The following is a 10970-nucleotide window of genomic DNA, read 5'->3' as shown; positions in this document are numbered from 1 at the left end:
ACAGTACCGTTTACAGTCAAACATTTTGATGCACTGTAGGCTCAATTTTTGATAAATCAAAAGTCTGAGGAACGTAGTTTTTGTAGGACAGTCTGAAGATGCTCTGTAGCAAGTTTGGTGTCAATTGAGCAAAAATTGTGGGAGGAGATAGGTTTAAGAAGTTTTACAGTTTTTGGAAAAAAAAAAAAACAGCGTGATGGACTTCATAATTTTTAATAGGTTTAAATGTACAAAAGTTTCTTCAGTATTGGGGCTGCAGTTTGATGAAAGTTGTGAAGTTGTAGCACCTATGGTTGATTTGTTATGAATTTTCAAAGTTTTGAACTTTAGACGCTTGCTGTAGCGCCACCATCAGAGCTATTGGCTTGAGTTTACAGCTGAGGATATCTGGCATGAGACTGGACCTTTGTGCAAAGTTTGGTGAGTTTTCACCCATGGGAAGTATGATTTCCTCAGAAGAAGAAGAAGAAGAGGAAGAATACCTAGGATTACAATAGTGTCCCTAATAATAATGATACTTGCACATTTTGTTCAGCAAGATTATCTTAACAAATGAATGCCACTCTCGTGTCTTTTGAAGCCTAAATGCAATTGCCAGGAGTAAAATAGTAATGGTAGACTATAAATGAACTATACTACAGCTGCATGGCTGTAAAACCGTGGTCAGTGTGATGATGTTTTGTAGTCTCATTTAGCCGCTTGTTGGCAACCTCCTTTTTAAGGAAACACAAAAGCTCCAGAATACACAAGTGGGGTATTTACTGACTTATTTTATGTCATAGAACTACACGTAAAAGTCTCATAAGCTTGTGTTAACCACAGACCTTACTGCATCTGTCGAAAAACCCATTCAAAGGATCCTTGACTTTAAGATAAGGGGAAATGGGAGTGCTAACTAATTTTTCTGTTTTAAGACTAATTTCTGGAGTACTCTAGATTGAACATAGCTACTGTGATGTCACTCATTGGTGTCTAGACTGCCATTTTGAAGCTTTGAGTTCAGCATTTTGGCCGTTGTCATCTTGGTTTTTTTGGAGCCAGAGGTGACCATAATTGGAGGGCAGATTGGAGCTGTGCAGTAGCGAGGCCTTGCAGACAGCCTATCACTCAAACAGCCTCACTCTCAAGTATGCATAACCTTGGGCCTCGATAAAACATAAATGGGTGAGTTATAAAAAAAATTCACCCCCTGTACAGTTGTCATGAATGTTTAAATTAGCTACAGAGACCAAAACGGTTTTTTGTTCCAGGCTGTAAACGTGTTAATTTTTTGCTCTACAACTGGGTAATTTAACATGAGTGCCTATGGGGCCTGGCTCTGTTTTGGAGCCATCTTCAAGTGGCCATTTGAGGAACTGCAGTTTTTGGCACTCCTGCATTGGCGTCACAGAGGTTGCCACTTGCCTGTACTGCTGAACTCATTATTCACTTAAATTGCTAGAATTCAAAAGTACAACCTCACCAGTCATACACAGAATATTTAATAGACAACGGGATAAGGCATAACCCTCTTGTATTATCACAGAAATTATATCATGAAACCACATGATTTGCAATATTACTTCAACTTACCTTACTGCTTGGAATGACACTTCAGAAAATGCTGTTTCACCATTTTTTCCATCAGTAGAATAAAAAGTACAAAGGATTTTTGCTTTAACTTGCTTGTTTAGAAATGCTGTTTTAGCTCTTGAAAAAATAGAAACTTTTCCTCTTATGTGTAGTGATATTCATCAATCTAGATAGCGTGCATCTACTACTGGCTCACATAGCACCACTGAGGTAGCTAACATTACAGCTCAGTCAAGAAAGACCCCATTAATGTTTACAAGCCGAGTGCCATCTAGTTCCATTATACTGAAGAGAAGGCAGACATCTCTATGGCCGATATCTCCAACACAGGCAAGAGTAAACATATGTGTTTTTGATTTTGGGGTGAACTGTCCCTTTAAGGCCAGCATTGTGAAACTAGTAAAAAGTAAAAACAGTTCAGAGTGAACTATTTTATTGTCATTTTCCTCACATCGTCAGCCCACCAGGACCGCTGGACACTACTGGCCTGTCAGAGAGAAACAGAGCGACGGTCTCTCTCCGTCCATCCATCCCTCCGCCCTTGAGTCCAGGTAATCTGCTTGTCACATAATCTTGTACTGCTGTCCCACCGCAGCACATCCAGCAGTCAGCGTCGACCTGTTGGCTCACATTTCCTTCCTGTTCACCACTCACTTCTCCTGACCCGCAGGGGTCACAGCTCCATTGTGTGTCCCCTGGCTTGTGTTACCTACTGGCTTCCCCAACCTTGTCCTGCTTTCAGCCGTGTACCCCCACCCCCACCCCCACCCTCCGTGGCTTTCACTCCTCCATGCCTGCAGAGATGAGGATGGGAAACTGATAACAGCAGATATGGATACATGATGATCTAATTAGCATCGTGCCTCTCTGTGCATGTCCAATGATGTTGTCTTGATACGCGACAGTTTGTCTGCAAATGTGTTGCTACTCTAATATGCATATACATGAAAAAACAAACACAAGGCATGAAGAATATTGGGGTTATAGTAATAATAAAACAATATATGTTTTTGGTTCACAGCTACTTAATGAGGCTTTACAAAACTTACCTTCAGGGTATCTAACTTTAGCTGTGTTTGAAATCACGTACTAACATACTATTCATACCAAGTATGATGTAAAATTGAGTATGCGGTGCATCCAAACTGCATAGTATGTGGATTCTCTGTGCATTAGAAATGTGCTGATGTATACTGGATGAGCAAGAATTTCTAAGTATGAGACATGAGCTTACTGGATATACTCAACTGCCCCACAGTGCATTGCATCTCATCAGACTCCACAACGGCCAAATGGTGGAGATTTTGAGGGTCGTGACTTAATGCTAACCCTTGATTTGCAAAACTCTTGCAAGCCGCTTCAGAATATTCTTGTCTAGTTGTGGTCAAGGTCTGGTTGGGTTTAGGCACATACAGCACTTGGTCAGGGTGAGGGAAAGATAATGTTTCAGGTTAAAATGATTACTTGAAACATGGAACATGAAATCTTGTGGGAGTTCTTCCTGATCTGCAGTTATCTAGACACAACCGAGTTTGAGCCAGGCCAAAAATCTGTAAAAATGTCACTCTATTAGGTTTAATATCATTTCAGGCAAGAAAATAACTATTTAGATTCAACCAAATGTCAGGGGTGTCCAATTCTTTTTTAAAGGGGGCCAGATTAGATAAAATACCTGGGTACCATGGTGTAAGGTAGTTATGATGGGCCCCAGTGCACACTATCATGCACATATCGTCTCGTAACATGATCAGAGACTTGACACTGGATAACATCAACATACATATTACCCAGCAATCATCACTGCATGTTTGTATACAAAAAACCCCAAATAGCATAAGAAATTATTTATTTAATTTAACATTTTTAATTGTGATGAAATAAGCATGGAATTTTGTCATAGATGCTATTGACTATTGTACAAAAAAAAAAAAAAAAAAAAAAAGTAAACACGACAGAGATGGGTTTGTCTTTTCCAAGGGCATATATAGTAAATGGCTCTGTCTTTAATTTAATGAGGTCCCTTTTATACAACAACAATTTCAACTGAAAACAGTGAACTTTAGTTGCGTTTTGGCCGATTGGGTGCCTGAAAACACAACGTTTTGAAAACGGATTCCAGAGTGCAATTTTTTGGAACCGGCACCATCTCCATTGTCATGTGAACTTGCAATATGCATTTCCTCTGAAAACGGAGACTTTTCACACACGCGCATTACGTTTCCAGTCACTAGGCGTGCGCGATAAAGTCGACCATCACAACAACAATTTATCAATCCCCATCATAGTGTAGATTTACTGTAGCATCTCCACCTCGTTGTCTGTCCAGACAAACGTTCGTGCGGTTGCCATTTTGTTTTGTTTATACATCGCTGCTCTGTAGAAGGAAGCGTAAGCGTCACACTGCCAACTACTGGCCTGGCATGTATACTGCAGCGTTTTTGGTCATTTTTGCGGATCCGTGTGCACAGCAAGTGTTAGCAAAACATTGTCGTCTAAATGCGGAAACTTTTTTCAAAACAAAAATGAGAAATGATTCTGTTTTCAGCGGATTGTTGTCGTGTAAACATGGCCTGAGAGTTCTTTGAACACAGACTATTTTCTGCGGCAGTCACTCACAATGGTCCATTCTCCACTCAACACATTGTTGGAGGACCCACTGTCTCTATGGGCCTTCTACCTCGAGGGCCCCCAGTGCAACCACACTGCCTCCACTGTCTATATTTACGCCCCTGGGGCTAGCTGCTGCCACATCATGTGGGTTATTTAAAAAAAATCATTGATTTTCCATTGATAAACAACTTTTCACCAGCTCTGATTGCGGTGGCCCTCGCTGTTAACTTTTTACTTCTTACTTTGTTTGTCTGCTTGTCTATCTATCTAAAAACACACTAGTTCTTTTTTGGTGCAAGTCTACAAACTGTACGATAGTCCTGCCATCATCAGGAAAAAGTGACCCTTTTTGATATTGTGTGGCTGGCCACATGAAGTATATTTCACAAGACAAGCTGTGGGCAGTTTAAAATCCACCCGCGGGCCATAATTGGCCCCTGGGCCAGACTTTGGACTTGCCTGTCATTTGTAGTATCCAAATAATGCCTGTTCGGAAATTTGCTCTGACGTTTTTGGAGATTTAAGGGCTACTTTCATAGCCACAGCCTCGGTCAGACCAGCCGTCGGTCATGTCTTTTGCTTGTGTATACTTTAGTGTGGACAGTCTGTTGGTGATGGAAGACTTTACGTATTTATTTAGTAGGCAGTGTTCAGTAAATACGGATTGAGTAGTAAGCAGCCCCAATTTTGTCTTTGCTACTCACGCGTGCATAATTGTAACTTGCAGGAACGCTTGTTTCACTGTGTTTAATGTCTGATTTTACTGTGAGTGTCTGTGGCATTTTCACATTGCTGCACTTTGCAAAATACTTAGTCATTTACACTAAAATATTTATGGATTTGTCTTTCATTGAGGTATAATATCTTTGGCTGATACTGCCCGCAACTACTAATTTTAACATGTTAAATTGTTAATAACTGGATGTGGCTTCATCACATTTTTGCCACTTGATAGTGAAATCTATAATATAATGAGACACACACAGGCAGTATGGGTCTAGCTGAGGAAGGAAAACCTCTATCATTATTACAGCACACCATCTCAAATCGAGCAGCAGTAGGCATGTCTACACATTCTCCACTTGTGACCACGACCTCATGCTAATACCAGGGTATGCCCTATAGTTCTGAGGAGCAGCTATCTGCTGTAATAGTCAGGTTCTGTCTGTAATATACAGGTAATTGAAATGACACTAAGGTGGAACCACTGAAGGAACGAGCAGTACTCTATATTTTGGGCCCCTCCACCGGGAGGGTAAGTATTGAAGTACTTGTTAATTTTAATCTGATGAATCCTTTAAGTGCAGAGTGTGAAAAAGCCGTGTGCTATTTAAAGTCTCTTCTAGGAAGGACGCAGAGCTGTGAAATGCTCAATCTTCTGTCTGAGTGTTTGGGTGAGCGTAATAAAATGGTTCTTCTTTAATATATCCTGAGCAAGCTCTCCCGAGCCATCACGGGGACCTGGCAGAGGAGTACATGTAAGGCTAGCATCCTCAGCTATAGCATTCTGCAGAGTTTGCATCTTCCTCTGTGCATCACACACTCACACTCTCGCGCTCTGCATCTATTACCCCGATGTGTGTGCATTTATGTGCATATTTGGGATCATGTGTGTTTGCATGGAGACGTCTGTCTCATCTCGTATTTGATTTTTGCAAATGCACTGGGTTTTGTTTGTGTGTTTGTGTGTGTGTGTGTGTGTGTGTGTGCATTCTGTTGCTCTAGCCTGAGCCGCACCCAGGTTCAGATGGGTTTATTTACAAAGCTGAGGTCAGGTGTCACTCGATCCAACCACGGTGACACTCAGGTGGTCATCAAGGTCGCCTCCTCTGCCTTTTCCCTGTGCTAGCTCTATGAATCTATACACACATACACACATATACCTCAGTCGGAAAGCCTGTGTTTTCAGGACATCTCAGTTCTCATATACCTGACACTGCCTAACATTCAGTCTCATTTACCGCTGTGTTCGTAAGTGATGATTCAAGGACACCACAGAACTGTAAAGACATCTGTGTGACAGTGCGTTTGCTTCTGTGTTTGTTTTTTGCACAGGCACATCTGTATGTACGTATGTAGCTAATTAGACGATCTTGTATATATGAAACATTTCACCTTGACTCCCATACAGTATATTTTTCTTGCCTTGCAACCCTGTGTCATCTCAAACCACATCTGAGTAAAAGCCAAACAGAAACACACAAATATGTACACCTGAATAGAAATAATGAAAAACAGTTGCAGGATTTGGATTTGATTCTTTTATTTTCTCAGTAATTTGGTAAATTGTACATTTATTTTGGGAGATATAGCTTTATCATCTGTCTAAAACATACAAAAAAGAAAATAAAAATATGTAAATGTTGATGTCTGTGATCCGGCGAGTCCTGCAAAATAAAAAGAATCAAAAAACTTTTTCTAATGGATGGAAATTGATTGACTAAAACTAAGAGAGCCCTTGAAGCAGTGGAGGAGCAGGATGGGGGGGGGGGGTTGTCAGATTGAGTTGGAGAGATGGAGTCCAGTTGTTTAGGACAAGACCATGGCCTGGAACTCTGTGGAAGAAAAAGAAGCAGCATTAGTAAGATGATAACTTCTCTCTTCTGTCTGACACCTGCATCAGTGTAACTATTTGTGTTTTATATTTAGTAACAAGCTCTGAAACCATTAGAGAGCTGGCGTGGTGGTGCTGAATTTCAGTGGCGCTGTGCTCTCAAGTTAACAGCATGTCACTGACACGATTTGGCTAATTGATTAAAGTAATACCCAAATCTAAAATCACAAATGAGTCAATAGAAACACTGTGTAAGTGTCACTTTTGTGTCAACCAGGCTTCAGTAGGCATAGTGAAAAATAAAAATGTGCAAAGTTTGGAGTGTCATTTCCTAAGCATCAAGGTTATGTAGTCACACATATAATGCATGTCTTGCATAATGGCTGTATAAAATATGTGTGGATCCGCTCACCCTCTGCTCCAATTCGGCCATCACTGTCGTCATCAGCAGCACACAAGAAGGCCTTAGTCTCCTTGTCTGTCAGAACGCGAGCACCAGGGGAAAACCTCTGGAGGAAAAACCTGGTAAACACAGAGCCACAGACAGAACCTCAAGTTAGCAATAGTCACAAGGGCAGAAATCAGGAACTAACACTAACGTCCAAGCTGTCCTGTGATGTGTATCCTGCACAGCCAGAGAACTAGTAGACAGTCAAGTGTAACAATTTAAACAGTCCCCATCCCATATCAGCCCCAAAAAAACTGTATAACTAATGATCCTCCTTGTACAACACCATCTTCAAAAAACTAAATGGAAATATGATTATTTCCCATGAGGACATCTCATCTCTCCTCCTGTCCCATTACGTCCTGGGCACAAAAAGAAAAATCTGTCTTTAGTGAACTGGCTGCTCACTCACTTGAGCTCTTCCTCCTCAACAAAGCCGCTGCCGTCGTTGTCCAGGATCCCGAAAACCTTCTTCACATCCTGGGGGCTTTTCTTGGTGAGGCCACACATCTGGAAAAACTTCTTGGGGCAGAAGGAGTCTGGTACTGGAGGAGAATATAAGGAGGCATTTCAATATTTAGTGTCTAGTTTTTCACAAAAATAAAATGACGGCAAAGTTCCTGTCATATCTGCAAATCCTCAGACAACTAATGTCACCTTAAATTGTGGAAATAAGATAAAATATAACTGATAAATTATTAAGTGTGATGTAAGTGATCCAGACACATAGTATTTAGAAAATATTGTGGATTTTTTTGTACACTTTGTCCCCCAGTGATAACAGGATCAAATATGGTCTGCTTGTACCAGGTAAAACCCCTTAACAAAGCCCTAACTTTGTACCCATACATTACACAGCACTTAGCTTAGCCCCATATGTATGTATGTATCTTTTCATGTTAAAAAAATGCAGTCTTTCATTAGGCTATCATACAGAGACAGTCCTATTGCCTGGTGAGGTCGCAGGCTCCAGCAGAAAGACTGTATAGAATTAAAAAAAAAAATCTAAGGAAGAGAGCAATAATGATATTGGTGGAAGACGATACCTTGGCAGTCCTTGATAGCACTGTCGATGGCATCAGCGCAAAGGATAGATGAGAGCGACATTTTATTCCTGTAGGAGGAACAACCGTGGTGAATTATTAACACATATAGCCAGGTACAGGAGCAAAACGTCTAACTTGACACTGATGGAGAGCCAAATGTGTCCAGATGACACTGGCACTGAGAAGTCAGCCTGTGCAGTAGTCAGTCATGCATTTCATTAAGTTCAAATGAAAGTCAGGATGTAAGATACACTTTTTTCCAAATACTGTCTCATCCAGCGGATTAAACATGATAGAATTAACTTTTACGCATTAAGGCTCTCCATTTACGCACGCAGTTGTTACACCTGTCAGCTAATAGGCAGCGTCTAAAGTGCCCTAAAATGCTCTGAATTCACAAGAGCCACAAAATCCGTCTGGATTTTAAATAAAAAAAAAAAAATTCAAAAAGAAAGCCACTCTCCATCAGAATCCATGCAGCGACTTACCGTGCAAAGTGGGTTCTCGCCCGGTTGGTGATCCAGCGGAGAGGTAAGGCTATGTGGTGACTGCTGTCCGTCAAGGCGGATTTATATAGGTCTGATTGCAGTGACAAAGGGGATTGCTTGAGTTACCTGTCTATGGATCAAATTCTAACTGCCCGCCCCTGATCCAATTTCTCAGCTAACTAATTAACCTTTACTATTTATAACGCCCAGGGGCAGAGAGACCGGACCGTGGACATCTGTAACGCCCTTGTAAAGTAGCAAATTAAGTTAAAAAGCGCGTTCCTTTCCCCATCCACCACTCCCTCCTGTCATCCCCGCGCCCCTCCTCCTCTCACCTCTAGAATTATACCGTACAGTAAATGCAGGGAGGCTGTAATGTAACTGCAATCTCTCTCTCCTTTTCTCCCTCTCTTGCTGTTTCTGCCCCCCCTCACCCTTTCATGCAGATATCCTTTTACAGGCAGCAGTCCCCAAACCAGCACATCTGAGCTACATCCTACTGCAAATATGCCTCCATCATTACATTTCAGGTGAGTCATGGGAAATGAAATGCCAGCTGACATTGAACTGTGCATGGCATATATTTGTTCGGACCATACATGTCACCTAGGTCAGCCCATACACAACCTCTGTGTGTGTGGTGCATCCTGCCTTGGACATCACATCTTCCCTGCCCTAGTTGCTCAGATGCAGATTCACAACAGATGTGTTACAGATTATTAATATAATAGTCATCATTTAATGTCAGGGATGCCGGTGCTTTATAACCTTCTCACTCTGTGATACTGACAGGGGGAATGTCCCGGTAAATTGCTTTGTCAACTGTGCTGATTAAGGGACCCAAGGTCACCCTCTGCTGTTGCTGTCCCGTGCCGCCTAGATGGTGATGATGATGCATAATGTCCCCAGGTATCCACATGCACCATTTAAACAGAGGTATATAGCAGTCAGAGGTCACACAGGCCTGAGTAGTGGCTTGATTTTTATTGGAGTTTGATCATTTGTCTCATATGGTCTCTGTGTTTCATCCAGTTTTCTAGAACTGGACTTTTTCTGTATGTCCAATTTGTCCAGCTGCAAAATGACCAGTTCAGGTTGTCTTTTCCGAGGGCATTTGTGGCCTCCAGCAGATCTGACACACAAACAAATGCAGGGGTCATTAAGCACATTCCTGGGAGAGTGTTCACTGCAGCAGCAGCAGCAGCAGCAGACAGAAAAGAAGGTTGTTCCTCTCCTTGATGTAAGGTTAGATGAAGGTGTGTAAATGCAGCATTTAGCAGCAGTGTATGTGGGGAGGCGGGAGACAGACAAGCATACGTTTCAACACGTGATATATTTTATTATCATGAGTGATTATCTGTACAGTCCAGTTCAATAAATAGTCAGGTCCCACCGAGATTTGAACTCGGATCGCTGGATTCAGAGTCCAGAGTGCTAACCATTACACCATGGAACCACTGTGTGTGTGTCTGTACCGTCCATAACCGTTTCCAAAATATCTGCAACCCGACACGCGGGGATATCCTTGCCTATGACCACAGGCAGGGTCACAGCAGCCCCTGGCCAGCTCCCTCACATTAGAAGTCGGCCACTTTATGCGCGTGCTTGTGCCCAGGCGCCTGTGGCTGCGCTGCGCTCCTGCTCGCGTCAGCTGGAACCCGTGAAGTGCAGGTAATGTCGGCCTGCTGCGGTGTCATTATGCTCATAAACATTATTTAAAGGTCTGAAGACGGAAAACAAATCAGTTAGAAATCAATCTAAGCACGTTTCATTTTATTTTTATAAGTTCGTTGCATGTGAGCATGAACTTTACGCACAATGTATGCTGTTTGTTAAATTCATCAGCAGCATCCTGGCGTCTGTCGTTATTAAAATAAAAGCTTTTATCTCCGGTAGTTTGATTTGTCAGCCCTTCCCAAACCTAACCGCGGTGCCAGCTTGTAAATGGGGCCCCTCAACAAGTGATGTCAGGTTGTGAGGTCCGAAAGAGGCTGGACTCCTGGGAAACTCAATCATCTCCTTCAGACTGTGTGAACAAGAGACTGGAGGACACCGGATCGAGAGCAGCGGTGCGTCTTTACCCACACCCGGTGCATGATGTCATGCGCCATGTTGATACCTCACAGACTATAGGCTACTGTTACTGCGCGATCATTTATTCATTTACATTTGCTAATGTTTTTACAAGTGCCACTCCTGGACATATGGATTGGCCGAGAGGAATACCCTTCCTGTTCTGTCTCTCTAGCCTT

The 10970-nt window shown here is 42.2% G+C and overlaps 1 protein-coding gene and 1 non-coding gene across 2 annotated transcripts; both read right to left on the bottom strand.

Moving 5' to 3' along the window:
- Positions 1-6450: 6450 nt before the first annotated feature.
- Positions 6451-9040, bottom strand: pvalb8 (parvalbumin 8). The gene is made up of 5 exons (XM_049560981.1): positions 8719-9040; positions 8231-8298; positions 7597-7729; positions 7149-7258; positions 6451-6737 (listed from the first exon to the last, which is right to left on the bottom strand). The coding sequence occupies exons 2-5, from the start codon at positions 8289-8291 to the stop codon at positions 6712-6714; spliced, it is 330 nt and encodes a 109-aa protein (XP_049416938.1). The 5' UTR covers positions 8292-8298; positions 8719-9040; the 3' UTR covers positions 6451-6711.
- A 1062-nt stretch (positions 9041-10102) lies between these two features.
- On the bottom strand, positions 10103-10174 carry trnaq-cug (transfer RNA glutamine (anticodon CUG)). The gene has a single exon. It is a non-coding gene; the product is annotated as a tRNA-Gln (tRNA).
- Positions 10175-10970: the final 796 nt, after the last annotated feature.

The sequence above is a fragment of the Epinephelus fuscoguttatus genome, linkage group LG19, assembly GCF_011397635.1.
Source record: "Epinephelus fuscoguttatus linkage group LG19, E.fuscoguttatus.final_Chr_v1".
NCBI lineage: Eukaryota > Metazoa > Chordata > Actinopteri > Perciformes > Serranidae > Epinephelus > Epinephelus fuscoguttatus.
This window is presented reverse-complemented; position numbering and strand designations above follow the sequence as displayed.